This window comes from Carassius auratus, unplaced genomic scaffold (genome assembly GCF_003368295.1).
Source record: "Carassius auratus strain Wakin unplaced genomic scaffold, ASM336829v1 scaf_tig00027601, whole genome shotgun sequence".
Classification (NCBI taxonomy): domain Eukaryota; kingdom Metazoa; phylum Chordata; class Actinopteri; order Cypriniformes; family Cyprinidae; genus Carassius; species Carassius auratus.
In genome coordinates this window covers 18,723-35,926 of record NW_020525607.1, presented here as the reverse complement: position 1 = coordinate 35,926, position 17,204 = coordinate 18,723, and the positions used below count along the sequence as shown (strand labels likewise).

The window sequence follows — 17,204 nt, the reverse complement described above, 5'->3', positions numbered from 1 at the left end:
AAGGTAAGTTGTAAAGAAAGCCAGTCATATTTGGAACAGCACATTTCCTAATGTGAAGCGAGTGGGTGAAAAAACCATTCTTTCTGATTGAGCCGACTCCATTTGAAATTGAATCAGGTCCATTTCAATTGAAATCTTGCGTCAGAACCCAAAGCATGTTAAACTCCCATCAGCTCAAATCCCCTGTTGTAGAGGGAGATTTCCGTTTCTCCATGAGCTGATTAGAGCACAAACAGATTAGTGCAGCTAATACTTACGCTGTTGCTTAGTATGTTTGGTTTGCTTCAGTTTATTTGAATGCAGTAATCAGGCTTTGTTTGCATTTCTAAGCATCATACTAGGATATTGGTCAACACATTCTTTAATTTGTTTGTTTTTCGTGAATACTTCTGATGACCACACCACAAACCTTATGGGTAGTTTAGTTTTGCATTTGCTTTTAAATGGATCTCTCTCTTTGTTCTTTATGCATAAGTTGATTCCATATTTTAAAGCTTCTCATTTGTATGTCTGGAATTGGCCCATGATTCTGCCTGTGAATAACCTCTGCTCACTTGCTGATGACGAACATCTGTAGTCATAGTAACGATATAGCTGCTTGGAGCAGGTCGGTTCTGTCTAGGATGTTGGGAGAATAAAACGCCAGCTCCAGGCACTTATATTTTAGTCTTCAGTTTGAAGTTGAGCCAGAAGAGTCTGGCCTATTTTGTTCATATTTCTTTTTTTTTTTTTGACTCTGGAAAATGCAGAAATTGCACACCTGACTAATACTGCATAATACTGCATAATAAAAAAATTATATATTTTTTCTCTGTATGTAATCTATTCTGACATGATAAAAACTTTAATTTTATCAGGATGACTTGAATAGCTTTAGCTGTATGGAAGAAATAATTGTTCTAAAATGATTTCGGTGATTTTGTTGGGGAGCGCACAAAAAATAAAATAAAAATAAACGACTAAATAACTTTTTACCCTGAGGAATTTTTTTTTGAATGCAAATCATCGTGTTAGGGAAATAAGTTGAAAAACTGTTGTCGACTTGTTTTACTCTTTACAAGAACAAACTCAAATCTATGGGAGCCAGTTTCTGCCACTGAATAAAACATGTTATTGTGACTTATCTTGCAATTATGTATTTTTTCACAATTGTGAGTTTTCATGTCGCACTTCTGATTAAAAAATAAATACATAACTTGAATTGTGGGATATAAACTTGCAATTGCAATAAATAAATTGAGACTTGCAATTCTGACTTTTATTAACACACAACTGCAACTTTATATCATACAGTTTATATTTGGCAGTTCCGAGGTAAAAAAAAAAAAAAGAAAAAGAAAAAAAATAGAGGTCAGGATTGTTAGAAAAGTTACAATTACCTTTTTATTTTTTTCCAGTGGCGGATGTGGGCTTACATACATCCCTCATTCAGTTTAATAAATAAATAAATAAATAGAATAAAATAAATCATTTTCCTAGACAGCATTTTAACCCATTCCATATGGCTATATAAACAAAATAAGAAACATTGTAGTAATACTCTTGGACTGCAATAAAGGTGTATTTCAGCAGTACACATGAGCAGTTAATGATACAGTATTTAAGCATATACGATGGCTTGGTTCATTTACTGCAAACACCAAATCGTGAGCTGGACCGCTATTGCACCGGGGCTGGTGCCTAGATCCTGGCTCTGAACTGGCCCCGAAAACTTGCTGGTTTCAAATAAAGTAACCTATGACGTCAGTATGCGGAGCTTCCACTACAGACCACGGTTTGAGTTCAGGTAAATTAATAAATTGAACAACAATTGAATATGACAGTTCAGTAGAGGTCAGCAGAAGTGATCATTGCTCTCCTTGAACAAAAGATAACATGCGATTCCTGGCACATGTTGGTGAAGTAAAGGGTTCAGTAGAAAAGCGTACCGGTTTGGAACGAGTTCCACTCTTGACCAGGCACCAGCACCAGTGGAAAATCATTATCTGAAACACACAGCGTATACGGTGTGTTTATTTAATCAAATCTTAACTAATAATCACATTAAGCAATATCTTATTTGATGCTTGTGCAGCTCTGGAAAAATCTAAGTGATCACTCCCAATTGTTCTTAAACCAGCTTCTCTAAATTTACACCTCTACATCTCATTCTGCTTAATAAAGTGCTGATTAGGTGATCACCTCAACCAAATCTTATTTAATGAGGACAAGTATAAAAACTACTGCTGTGGTCATCATTACCCTCTTGTAATAGGACCAGCTGGATGGCAAAAAAAAAACAGTGCTAGAAGTACCTCTAAAGTAATTGGAATCAAATAATTACTAGGGACCAAAAAAGTTAAAAAGAAAATTAAGTGTGGATCAATTACATTGTTTTAATGATTTCTGGATGATTTCTGCAATGAGGGATAAAGTGAGCATTCAAAGCGCTACAAAGACAGCGGTTCATAAGAACAAGGTCAAGTTGCAGACATTGTGGACAACAAAACTACAGCCCGGCAGATGGCAAAATGACTCTCCACTGACCGGGATGACCATTAACTCATTTGAATGTTACTCAACAATAGGGTTGGGAATCGTTAGAAATTTTCTGGTTCCGGTTCCACCTAACGGTTCCGGCTCTGATTCCGGTTCCATTAAAATCATTAAACAATTATTAAGAAATTGTGGTAAGGAAAAATGCACAATACTCAACTACTCAATGCTCAATACTGTTTATTACTTACTGTCAACTTAATTTAAAGGTTGGCAATGTCAAAATGCAACATATATTACAGTGTACAGATCTTCACAAGCAGGGTGGGGTATTTTTAGAAATTTTCTGGTTCGGCTTCTGGTTTCATTTAAATGAATTGTTTTTTACTATTTTACCTTCAATGAATGTAGCGTTGCTGGAAGGTAGTAAGTAATGTTGAGTAATGCTAGTCTATCAATCAGAATGTGTTTCAAAGTTGATATTTTTTACATTATCAATAACATTTTGCTTTTCAAGCAGGAATAAGCTGGTTGGCCAAATATTCCTTTGAGGGCTGAGACACTTGTTAATTTCCCTTAATTAATGAAATGTAAATGGTTAAACTTATAAACATGTATACACACTCTACATAAAGTCCCTATTTTACAAATAATAACGCAGTCAGGATGGTGTGATGCAATGAGTGGTTTCCCCATTTTTAAACATTTAATATGCATTAAAATAAATATTTTCTATCACTTTGTTTATCACTTTTGAAATGACCTGTACACTAAATAATCTAACCTTCATACTTGCATAACAATAGCAGTCTATTTATTTAGTGGTCCAAGTTGCAGGCAGTGTACTGTATATTAATGACAATATGGGACAAATATAATGTAATTTAGTGGCGGCAGGTGCGGCACTCTGCCGTTAGATGTACAGTCAGACAAAATGATGTGCACAGTTATCAAAGGCACGAGTGCACATACAGTCATGGGAAACTATGTGTTCGGCAATTAAAGACGCGACAGCGCAACGAGTTTGTGGATGCGCGTCATTGGAATCAATGTGCTCCGTAATTAAAGAGGCAGGGAGTTGGTCTGTTATTCGGTTCGTGACATCCTTTACTGGAAACGCTGAATACTCAGAACACTGGTGCAAGGCTGCTCACAGCGCTTGGTCACGTTTAGGGCTGTCACTTTTGGGAAAAAATCATTTTCGATTTTTTAAGACATAAGTGTTCATTGAATCGATTTGTAAAATCGATTTTCCATGTCAAAAAAAAAAATCCTTTTTCAACGTCAAATAACGGACAAATGCAAAGAGAGCGCTGGAAACGCACAAGTCAGCAATATTTCTTATTTATTGGCATGAAGTTTTGTGCAGAATAACAGCAATAGGAGTGCAACATTCTCGAAAAAATATATATGCAGAGGGGACGGCTGCCATAACAAAAGAAAAACATCATTGCAGGCTTCAACCCAGCTGCATTTATGATTTAGGCAATTCAAAAATCTCCAAGATTATTTTAAATAATGATTCAATCCATTTCAAACAACTGTTAAATTTTTTTTTTACTTTAAATGCACTTGAGAGCAGGCCATGTGTGTTTTTTTTTATTGAACGTAAGGTTCAAAGCTCGAGGCAGGCATAAGGAAATGCACCAAAACGCTAGGAACATTTCAAATTTATTGGACAGGAAAACAAGTCGATCAAAATTTCGGGGTCCAGAGCAGAGCGTTTTTTATTCACTGTATGTCCAGCTGTTGAGAAGACGTGCTCCGATGTCTCAGGGACACTCAGGTACAGCTGCACAAGGTGGGGGTATTACCGTTCGCTGTCAGCTTGCAATGTTCCTTTTCATAACTCAGAATCTCCTGTAACTAGATGCGCAAATGATTCGAATTCACGTCTACCGTGCCGCAAGACCTCCAGACGCGCGTAAATGCGTCTTTACAAGGACTTAACATTGAAATAATTCGCGCCAGGCGCTCTATTCCCATTTGGTGTGAACGCAGAGAGGTCGCTTTCGACGTCACTGGGTCTTGTAGGTGCGTAAAATTGCTAGTATTTTATATCTAGCTTTCGTAACGTATACTGCACTTTCGGAATTCTTAATTTTCTTTTTCTGCTTGTTTGTGAGTTTTGTTACATCTATATTTTTTATTGTTTTATTCTTTTAAAATTAATAGTGTACATATTTGGTTAAAATCGATTCCCTATTTTCATTTTCGAAACTTTTTTTTGGTTGGTTTGATCGATTGTGCAATCGATTTTCAAACTAAAAGTGACAGCCCTAGTCACGTGTTGCACCAGAACCGATTTCGGAACCGAAACTTAAGAATTGCTCACGGTTCCGGTTATTTTCAAAGAACAAAACCGGTTCTGAATAAGAACCGGTTCTCGGTTCCCATCCCTACTCAAAAACCATAGGATGACATCAAGTGACCTTCAAAAAGAATGGCAAACAGTCTGAAGAGCCAGGCTGAATGCTGCAAAAGACCATAAGGATTGGACTGTCTCTAAGTCCTTTTTTCAACATCACCCAACACCTGGTCATCTAATGGTTAAACTGAGGCCTGAAGAGGCCTGCAAGCCACAGTGTCTTGCACCCAGTGTAATTTAGTGGAGGATTAGTGAATGTAGTCAGCTACATTCGTCTTTTGAGAGGGCTGCATGAATTGAGACACGTACAAGGTTGTCCTGGAAGTACGCTTCCTACTGCTCTGACAATGTTTAGAAACTCTGAGGATTGGTTTTTCCAGCAGGACAGTGCTCCATTTCACACAGCCAGGTCAGTCAAGGTGTGAGGACCACCTAATCAAGACCCTGTCATGGCCAGCCCAATTTCCAGACCTGAACCCCACTGAAAACCTCTGGAATGTGATCAAGATGAAGATAGATTGTCACAAAGCCGAGCTGCTTGAATCTTTCTGCCAGATGTGGCATAAAGTCACCCAACAGCAATGTGAAAGACTGGTGGAGAGCAACACGTATGAAAGCTACGATTGAAAATCAGGGTTATTCCACATTATTTGAGCTCTGAAAACACTGCATCTTTTATTTTGACCAGTTGTCATTTTCTGCAAAAAATGCTGCTATTAAATTAAATTACATTTTATATATAGTGTATAGTGCTTTTTACGATACAAATCATTGCAAAGCAACTTTCCAGAAAATGTATGTTTCTATAATATTTAGTAGTAGCTTATCAGTGGTGACTCAGTTTATGTACATATGACAGTAATGTCGAATATAGAATAAACCAAAAATGTTACTTTTACTCAAATACACACATGTAAATGGTAAAACCATCATTTTGGCATGGTCTCTTAATTGTTTTAGTTTTTTTACCACTTAATTTTCTTCCCTTACCTGTTTGTTAATTGTCATGGGACACCTGTGGTGATTTGTAATCCAGTAACCACAGGACATATGGCATGAGGTGAATCATAACCTACTGCCTCAATCTCGGTTTGAAATGCCAGCTTTACTTCAGAGCTGTTCATCTGCAGACTAAAGATACTCCGTTTAACAGAATTATGCAGTGCACAGATGATTGGGGTCATTGACCTTTAAGTTCATGTTTCAAATTAGAAACCTTAGAGCCTCTGAACATTCGGCTTCGTGATTTCGCTCAACTATCACTGTTCTCCAGTGCAGATTTTTATCCTCCTCTTTTATATGAACTACCGAATGTCTCTTTGAAGCTACTCTCAAAACTGCAATTATCTCTCTGTTTCACAAACCTATAGCGTCATTACTAATTATAAGGGAAAATGGCTGGAAGGTGGTTCTTAAATAAAACAAGAGAGGAAGGATATTTTTTCCCGCTGATTAAGTGATATATCCAGAGAGGCGTGAGTTGAGCAGTTAAGCAAGAAAGGAACCCTTCAGTTGTTTTCTGTGACCTGAACCCACACACATTCACTAATGGCCTGTAATTAGCGTTTCACACACAGCCTGCAGAACATAATGAGCATTCTTCTGCTGGAAAGCACAATCTCAGCAAATGAATCCAAAATGGCCTGAATAATGGTTCTGAGTGAAGTTACATCTGCAGCTATTTAAAACGTTCAGGGTTAGCAGTCACACTGTGGCAAGATTTTCCCATTTCTGTGTGACCCATGCGATTACTCCTGTGAAGCACCAGCTACAGCCCCATCACCGTACAGGTGGATAAAGGTGCGAGACGCTCTGATAGTTTTTTTGCCAAATTTAATTTGTTGAGTTGATTCATTCATTGAAATGATTTGATCAAATGGCTGATTCATTTGGTCATTAAATCTTTTATTTCATTAAATCTTATATGTTCAAATGTATTTATTCAGTAATGAAGCACTGCTGCATTATGTGTTGGTGGTTCAGAAATGCAAAATAGTTTCCTAAGGTTTCATTTGGGAATTTTTACTTACAAAATAAAGCAAAAACTAAATTATATATATATATATATATATATATATATATATATATATATATATATATATATATATATATATATATATATATATATATATATATATAAATAAAAAATTTTTTTTTTTTTTTACTGTTATTTAGCGGTTTTATAAAATCAGAGATTTAGGAACATGGCTAGTGATATTGCTTAAATGTAACATTTTATATAAATATAAGGGAAAAAAAAAGGTGGCCCTATAGGTCTTAATTTTCGGGAACTTTTACAACCTTAAGCTGCAACACACAGTGAAAGTGTGCATTCTCAAGCATTGTTAAAACAATTATGAAATTATCATAGATGATACTTGTCACACACTCCTAACTGTGATGTACACAAAATAGCATGATTTATATGTCATCATACTGACCTCCCTTGCAGAAATGTTCACATCACATCTGCCATTCATATTCATATAAAATATTAATATTGCTGTTTCTTTAACAAACACTATGAAAAGGGCACATCATGTTACATTTCAAAAGAAAACGATTTGTTACATAAGAACCATCAGTGCTCTGATTGTTCTTTTGAGAAGCTCTGAAGAAGTTCATCTGACAGCTTTCCTCCCAAAATAGTGACTCTGTCTCCATTGATTTGGGAGAAAATGCTAGATGTGTTCATCCTGTTCTCAGAAAGCCATAATGGTAAAGCACTGAAGTACATTAAGGATGGAATAACACAGAAAAAAATAACTTTTGGGCAACATTTAGAAAATTAAGCATAAGACTGTCTCTCTTGTCCAGTGTTGTTGGGCAGTAACTAGTTACTAATAAGTTAATTACTGTAATTATATTATATATAAAGGAATATGTAGTAATTAGTAATATTACACTCTTTGAGTTACTAGCCCAACACTGCTCTTGTCTCCCTGTGTCTTTTGACAGATCAGTGACCTACACACTGTGGCAGATTGACATTTTCCCTCTGGGTAACTCCACTAATCCATCTAACACATGCACATGGCTTTCTGTCTCTGACTGTGACCTTGTCAACACCTGTCAGCCCTCCTGCGGATGGCAGACGAGGCACAGAGGTCACCTTACATCCTTTTGTTAATCTTCTCTCGCATCCACCACAAACAGTCAGTCTAGGTCCAGGGGAACTTAGTACATATGACCTGGCATGTATGTGATTTAGGGCAGCTGAGAGATTTTACTGAGTGCCAAGTCATTAAAGGTGGTTAAAGCCTTTAAACAGGGAAGCACAAAGTGTACAGAACATTTATACAATCTTGTGTCAGCAAGTCCTTTCCTTTGTCAAAGCACAGACGTATTAAAAGCAGGGAAGGTGTTTGAGTGCTTTCAGAAAAAAGAAAAAAAATCACTACCAAAAATTAGGACTTTTATGGTCAAAATGTTTCAAATGTTTTAATCCAACTAGAAAAAAACCTGTATCATAAAAGAGGTGTCATGTGTACAACTGGTGTGGAAATATGCTAATTTCAAAAGGTGTCTAAATGCATTGTATTCTCAGCATTAATATGCCTTATATAAGCTGTGATGGCCCATTTTAGTAGGGTCCACCCACTTTTCATGATCCAATTAAGTCTCAGTGGATAAGTCAAGTCACCCTACACGTTTTTTCTCATTGAAAATTCAGTTTGGCTAGGAAATGAGTCTCGTTACAGCAGTAAAATCAGTTTCCAATCCCGTTTCATCTTTTCAAGTATGCCCAAAAGGGCCATGTGCTTTTAATGTGTTGGCCAAACATTCATATCCTTATTTGCATGCTTCCGTTCTGCCCTAAAATGAAGCAGCACATTTGATTCCTGATGGAGAGCAAAAAAAAAAAAAACTTTATTGCAGTACCACCATGCTTCAATAAGTCACCCAGTGCCATCATAAGAGTGAGAGAAGCCTACATAATGCCCTTCCTGAAACAGTTGCATGCATTGACCTTCAGGATAGCCACAGCAGTGTTAATTTTGACAGCAAATTCGGATTTAGTCTTAGTCTTAGTCTTTTGAATAACACACCATTTAGTTTTAGTCACATTTTAGTCATCTGAAATGTTTTAGTCTTAGTCTAGTTTTAGTCGACTAAATATCATAAGAGTTTTAGTCTTAGTCTAGTCTTAAGTCTTTTAGTCTTAGTCTAGTTTTTTTTTTAGTAGAACAAAGTCAACTTAGTTGACTTGACTAAATGTTTCCATCAGTCTGTTATGGAATGGTATTTATAAAATAAACATAAGGCCTGCTCTCAATGAAAAATATACATGCTCTCTGAAAAAGATATGCATTCGTCCTGAATGATATGCAATGCATATGACATTCTTTCAAGATGAAGTACAGTATTATTGAAATAGACAACCACCTATATTATATTTGTATTGTATGTTCATTCTATTTCTTTATTTGTGATATTTACACAAAGTTTACATTTTTTAAGTTTGTTTTTGTTCATTTAAAATAGCACTGCATAGTCTTCACTGTAAAATAAAATACACAATCAAACCAAAATGTATTCAGACACCTTCAACGTTTCTTACAATATCACAGTTTATCTGCTGTAGTTTAGAAATTGGTAATAAATTATGACAATAACTCAGGGTTAAACTGTGTCAGAACAACAAATTCATCTTGATAATGTCTGATGCAATGCTTAATTTGGTTCAGTCTGTGGTGTGAAAAGGTTGCATTAGCAATTAAAGAAAGAAACACTTAAGCAAAACATGCTCAGGTCCCTAATAATTTTTATTTTTTTTATTTTTTAGTCACTAGTAAAACAATATAATCTATTCTATCTGATTTTTGGATTGACTTTGGATAAATTCTTGTTAAAACTACAAAGTAATTTAATCAAGAGCAGTGAGTGATTTACTTTCATTTTCATACATTAAAGACACTGACAGCAGAGCTAGTAAATTAGGCGCGGTCACTTTAAGAGACAAATGCATCCGTTATAAAGATACACATCCGATTTCTTTCCAACTCTTTACTTTCACTGAAGACACAACTACAGACCTTTTCGAACACACTTTCCAAGACGGGTATTTCGACATATTTAGTATGTATTTGTTGTCGGTACAAAAGCAAGAAGACTTTGAGACGCGTCTCTGCTTGCTCCCTGAACACCGCGAAACTGTGCGAATTTCTGCAAACTCATCTTTGTTCTCTTTTCTGTGTAACTGCTGCTGCGTTTGTTTAGCTGTGGCACTTGCATTTGCCGCGGCTTTTTATCATAGACAGTAAAAGAAATGGACACAGCGACCCCATTGGAACTCAATTGAGACAAATGAAGCCCAGTTTTAGCGTTTTTTAGCACTTCCGTTTCTGCCGCGCAGACTCAAACGAAGCTTGACGACGTCAGCAACCTGTCTGACAGATGTAAATCTTCTAGTAGCTGTGCGTGCAAACTGCCATCGTTAATCTTGCAGAGACGGCGAGCTTGAGCGGGGAGTTCTTTGTCGTGAGTGAGCAGGAGTAAGTATTCGGATTAATTATTTTGTATAGTATTTTAAAATGTACCGACAGTACGCCATATTAAGTTAATTGCCTGCGAGCTCCACCTGTCTGTACGGTAATGCGACAGAGAGCCGAGTGGTTATGACGCAATCGTTAGCCTATTTTTTACAAAAACTGTTTATACAGGGCCATAATGTAACATAAAAGGTAATGGAGCCCTTTATACATTGTCGTGTATCTTTAGAAATAAATAATGGACAAACGGAGTCTTTAAACGCCTCAGATGTAAAGTTATTCGCTGTCAAAGTGACGCCAAAATGAATGGGAGTCAATGGGAATGCTAACGCAAGTGAAGTTCTGCTAAAAGATGGCAGCCCCCACCCGACTTCAACTTCCGGTCGAGTTCCTTGCCCCTTGCTTTTTATAAAGGCTCGGCTGCTTCTGCATAGATCAACCTACCCTCAAAGATTCGCTCTGATTGGATCTCTTCTCCATTCGTCCCTCCCATATATTTTCGTCTCATTTTTATTCGTTGACTAAAGTGTCAGTTATATTTCGTCACGTTTTTCGTCATCATATCTGACTTTTTATTTAGTTTTTATTTAGTTTTCGTCCGTGAAAAAGGTTAGTTGACGAATATTTTTCGTCATAGTCTTCGTCAACGAAATTAACACTGAGCCACAGAGAATTAAACCATAAATTAAACATGAGATCATCTGTATTCGGGTTTGGTGAGCTCATCAGGACAATGGGGTCATTTATTAGGCGGGATGTTAAACATCAGTTCTTTCTCTCGCCCTCCCTTCTCGCTCTCTCTCTGCCCTCTTTACTGTAATTCTGTATTCATGAGCATTTGGCATGCTGAGCCATGTTCCCTGTTGGTCAATAAGTCAGTTCTGACTATAATTATGTACTAATCCATATCTGTCCTGTCTCTCTCTCTGTAGTGACGTGCAGCTGTCAGGCTTGAGGATGGATGAGTTACAGGATGTGCAGTTGACCGAGATCAAACCCCTCTTGACAGACAAGGTGAGTTTGTACACATTTGTAGAGGCATCTGGTTGTGAACACTAGGGATGCAACAATACAGTGGTTCAATGGTTCAATACATACTTTGGTGTTTTTAAAGGGGTCATGTGATGCGATTTAAATTTTTCCTTTTTCGAGTGTTACAAGCTCTTGGTGCATGAAGAAGATCTGTAAAGTTGCAAAGACTAAAGTTTCAAATCCAGAGAGATTTTCTTTATCAAGAAGACTCGGCCACGCCCCCCTAAAATTCTTCGTTCTAACACGCCCCCACATGTCTACGTCATGCACCCAAATATTCACACAAAAAAAGAAAGCGTGGTTTCAGAAACCGCAGTTAGTGTTGAAGCAGTCATGTCAGGGAGATGCTGTGTGTGTCTAGGATAGAGCTGCAACTAACGATTATTTTTTCTGTCGACTAATCTAACGATTATTTTTTCGATTAGTCGACTAATTTAACGATTATTTTTATTACAATAATTAATCTAATGTTCTTTTTTATTAGCTAATGAATCCTTTGGATAACTTTACAAAAAAGATATAAGTACAACTTCTTATATAATATTTCAACCTTTATTCATTCTCAACCTATGTGGTTGAAGTTTTTACAGTATAAAATAATCAAGAGGCAAAGAAAATTATTTCACTATGGTAAATATGAGCTTATGATAGCGTTTATAATTAAACCACAGTAGCCATAAATTTACAGTTATCTGAGACGTCAAGAAATGTTCTTTTGCATCACAAACCATAAAATGTAGTCAGGGTTCTGCTATGGTTTAGCATGGTTTCCAGAGATCTGGAGTTGATTCGGGGAAGCTCGGTGGTTGGTGACTGTTGTCTTGCGGCGCGCTGTCTTTCAAGGGGCCGTTCACATGCGTGCTCAAGTTCGTTATTTCCAATGTAGGCGCGCGAGAAACGCGCTCATAATGGAAGCGACGCGTTCGTTTTTTCCAGGCGCATTCGCACCGCATCGAGTTAAAAAATCTCAACTTTTCAGAATGCCGCAAGCGCAAGAATATCAGACCTGAACCAGGAAGTTGGTCACCAGATCACACTGTAACCAGTTAAACCGTAACACCGGAGAGCGCCAAGATCTTTTCCTCTGAGGTGCTCGCGCATCGCAGTTGTGCTGCCGTGGTACACCATATCGGTTTTGCAAAGGGAACAAAGGGCCATTTTATTTGTCCGCTGTTTAAAGTATTCCCATACTTGTAAAAACGGACTACACTTGTCAGGAGGGACTTTGTAGAAAAATTTGTGGTTAAAATTTGATTTTTAAAACAAATTAACAAAACAAAAATAACTTTACACTGGAGAATATTATGCCTACCTCAAATTTATTTTAAGTGAAGTATTATTTTTCCTATTTTTAACCAAAATTCACCATTTATTGAGTGCAATAAACACATGAAATTTCTCATTCATACTGGAAGCCAGGGGGCGCCCCCGCTCAGAATCTCCACATATGCATCACAGAAGTAATAAAAGTGATAACATCCCAGGAAATCCCTAATATGTACAAAAGTATCCAGCTTTGCTGAATAAAAAGAGTATATACGTTTTGAATGATGAAATATGAAGACTCGACTGCGACAATGTAAAGTTTTACCCGTGTTCTTCAATCCATTGGTAATATTTTCATAATTATTAGGTATATTTTAGTGTTGTCAAAAGACTCGGTACTTCGGTACCAAGTCGGTACTAAAAAATTAAAATGTCACGGTGCCGTGCCGTACCGAGGACCTGGTCAGCCCGGTTCTTGAGGCATACAGTGCTATGATTTCCGCGAAGCAGAAAACACAGACAGAATCTCAAAATCCAGTCATGAAACTTACATTTTAATATGCACAGTCACAGAATTTGTCAAAGTTAGCATAAATTAATCAAATCAAATCTCCATATGGACCAGTATCTGTAAATGTTAAGCTGCAAAAGTTGGTTTAAATATGTATCCTGCATGTTCTGCGCGTCTCTGTGTGAATGAATGAATGATTTACTACATAGACTGGAGTGCGTGACGCTTGCAGTAATTTCAGCATCTGCTGTCTCAATGAGGACATAAATACATAAACATCACCAGAACTGTTCTGAGTCACTTCACATTGGTATTATTTTTAGGGATGATAAAGTTTTTTTTTTGCATATTTTTGTGATTTGCATTGTTACTGAGAACTGTGGATTTTCACTGGTATCGGTACCAAATACTGAAATTTTGGTACCGTGACAACACTAGTATATTTATAATCCATTGGTAATCCACATAGCATATAATGCTCTCTTTTGTTGGACAACAGGTTTAGAAACGCTTCTCATTGCAAGTCATTACAAGTGCAGATGTTTGGTGTGTGTGCTGTTTTTTTCAAATGCACGTTATAAGCGGGTAGGCGCATCCTCATCTCGGCATATGAATTTACAGACACATAATAAACAGAGCCAGTTCAGAGTTAAATAACTCAAAACCAAAAAACTACAATATCCAATCACATATTCAACCATGTACATTGTACTAAATGGTTTAATATTATATTGAGAATTGTGACATCCTTAGTGAACGCCAGTGCTTCCTTCTCTCTGTCTTTAACTGTATTTCACCCCAACACTCCCATTTTCTCACTGACTCCTCAAGGCGCCTGTTTCAGGTCTGGTTACCCTTGGATACAGAGCTGTACTGGAGATGATGTATAATGTCATCGAGCCCTAATCTCACAGCCACTGATATCACCAGCATCAAACTGAGCCAGAAATGAGCTGCTGTTATTCAGGAACAAGAGCTTAATTATGAAATAATAGTGTTTGATAATTTTTTTATTTGGAATGGTTTATTGAAGCTAAAAAAAAAAAAAGTTAGCATTTGTGGTACTAAAAACATATAATGCTATACAATAGCCGCTTTTACATGGACCCTTCTAATCCAATCGTAATGGGACTAGAAGCACAATCAGAATAAAAATGTCACATGTAAACACCTCAATCGGATTGAATTGGCCCGATCCGACTAAAATTTTGATCGGATTGTAAGGGGTGGTTTATCCCTTTTGTAATCCGAGCGAGAGGACATGTAAATACTTGATCGGATTAAAAACCCAAACTGGAAAGTATTGCGCATGCGCAGTGACGTAGACATAGCATAATGACGTATGACGCATGGAATGAGGAAGTGTCATAAATAAGTGTCCTGTCATTATAAAACTCCCCTTTCACTCAGCGTATGTGAAATGAAATAGGACCACGTCCCACCAGTCCTCGTTTAAGACTCTCATCAACAGATGACTAGTTTTGAGTGCGGGAAGAGGCACTTTTACTACAATTTTTCTGCTAAAGTAAAGCAGGACAACAGTTCATGTGCTGGTCGTTGCCTAATTAGCTTTTTAAAACAACAGCGGGAAACTCTGTATATTCATGCAGTGTGCGCATGTCAAAAGAGTAAATCCGATCAGAAGCCTGTGACATGTAAACACGAACATCAACCCGATCTCTTTATTTAGAGTTCATGTAAACACTACGTTCGGATTCGTCAATCAGAATTAATTCATTCCGATGGAAACAAAAAGTGTCCATGTAAACGCACCAAATGCACATTTCTCATAAAGCCAAGTTGATTCAATCAAATACATGTTCATCTTGAAATATTACTAACAATGTAAATTAGATCAAATTTAAATTTTTATACAGTTGTATATTTTTTTTTAAATAAAAGGCTTTTTACTTGCTATCTGATGACAGAAGCAATGTAGATTGTTTGTTTTCAGCAAATCTTTGATTGTTGAGCCTTTAGATGCCGTAGAAATTTGCATGTTAAATATTATAAATTATAAATTGTGAACCACAACAACACCCATCTAAACAAATCTGCTCCATAAAAAATGTTTTGAAAATGAATGCGTTTCAATCAGCTCACTAGTTCAGTAGTCAAGCCACTGATTGATCAGAGAGTTAAGGGTTGTCTGAATTGCGAAATCTTTCCAGTGCACTGGAACTTTTGTTTCCTGAAAAATCCCACAATGCAAAAACCAGGGAGTTTCTATACTCCCTGTGCTCCCTAACCAGAAATGACGGCAAATTTCTGAAGCATGAAACGCACAGACACATCACTACACAGGCATTGAGCACTTCTAGTTAACATCTGTCTTGGACAACAGGGTCCCAAATACTCCTTGTTGTTTTAAAAGCATCTTCATGGTCCTAATTCATTTTAAATGAGGGAAGGAGTGACAGTTTTATTAAATGAGTACAAGTACAAACCACAGCTGAATGAGCTACGTCAGTCTCATTCTGCTTATACAAAGTTCAGATATTTACAGGAGTGAATTCTTCAGAATTCAGTCCCAGAAAGTACAAAACATGACCTTAAATACTTAAAATGTGTACATTTCATTTGTATTATTATGTAAAGTACATTAGCATTTTTCAAATATTATTTTGAAATAAATTTTGATGAACTCCTACGTGCAGACTAAGTCACGACAATTCAGACAAGAGTTAAATCATCTCACAGCTCTGTAATTTGGCCTTTCTTTGACAAAATACAATTATCAAGTATTTAGAAGATTTCTTTTTTAATGTTAATATCAGGTGTAAGATGGGCCATTGTGCCTTGCATGACCTGGTATTTTAATGTCAGACTGTCTCAGCTAATCTCTTTCTCTCTCTTTCCACACAGAATGGACAGAACTTCCAGGACTTTGATTGTCAGGTAAGAGTCTCTTGTGGTCATTAGGCCTGTATGACCTCCTGAAGTGTTCACCCACAGTCATTAATCTACTCTTCCTGCACTGTTGGTTTATTTCCCAGCACGGTGTGATGGTGAAAGTTTCTTGACCTGTACTTGGCTGTTGAGCAGTGACATTCACTTTGTTGTTCTGTGGGTGTGTGGGAGTGTTTGTGGGTGGTGAGTTGAGCCGGAGGAGAGCAAGTCATGTAAACAACTGTTATTTGCTGAAGCGCAAGGTTTAACTTGGGATGTTAGCACACATCATTATCATGTTTATTCCACTATTCATTTCTCTTAGCCTCATTTTTTTGGGGGGGCGGTATTTTCTCAAATTCAGTGATTTTATATATGTAATTTATTTTTATTACGCTTTTGGCACATGTAACGGCTCATTTTATTTGATTGTGTTAATTCTCCTGCCATGGGCTCTACAGGCGTGAGAGGTGATTCGGTCTTTTCCAGAGCACAGCACATTGCTGGTAGTGCTGCTCACCAGCTCTTCATTATTCAGTATGCTCTCCAATGTAGGGCTGGGTATTGTTCAAAATCTTTCGATCTGGTGCCAATTTCGATACCTCGGTTTCGATACCGGTTCCTAACGATACTTTTTTCGATACCATATGTTTTAAAATCCATTTCAACATCAACACAAATACATTAAACACAAAACTTTTATTTTTCACCTTAATTAAAACAAATTTTGGTAACACTTCACACTCAGAATAACATTATTAATACAACTGGTTGTGCTTTTTGGATAGGGGTGCACCAGCAGACACTCAGGATTGGTATCAATCCTAACTTGGCCAAAATTAACAAAAAAAGAGAAACCTTTTTGCCACAACATGAACATATTATAAATAAATAAATAAATAAATAAACAAATTATATTGTGTACAGGCTAATATTGAACCAACTAAAATGCAAAGGAATGTAAAAAAAACTTTTTAGTGCAAAATCAAACTGTATTTGTGTACATTTGTGGCTACTGTGGGTTAATTATAAATGCTATTGTTAACTCATATTTACCATAGTAACCTTTACCACCATTTACCACATTTCCTTGATTCAGCAGCTGCACGATGTGACGCCGAGAGTCCTGTCTTGAATCCAGAGATCTAGAGTTGATTCGGTGTAGATCGGT

The 17,204-nt window shown here is 36.9% G+C and overlaps 1 protein-coding gene across 1 annotated transcript in view; it reads left to right on the top strand.

The window, feature by feature from the left end:
* LOC113079288 (protein NDRG3-like) overlaps positions 1 to 17,204 on the top strand; it is a 56,366-nt gene that overhangs the window by 21,720 nt on the left and 17,442 nt on the right. Inside the window, exons 2-3 of the mRNA XM_026251529.1 lie at positions 11,268 to 11,349; positions 16,010 to 16,042. Of these exons, the coding sequence (XP_026107314.1) occupies positions 11,293 to 11,349; positions 16,010 to 16,042 (90 nt within the window). The 5' untranslated portion in view covers positions 11,268 to 11,292. The remainder of the gene's footprint in view (positions 1 to 11,267; positions 11,350 to 16,009; positions 16,043 to 17,204) is intronic.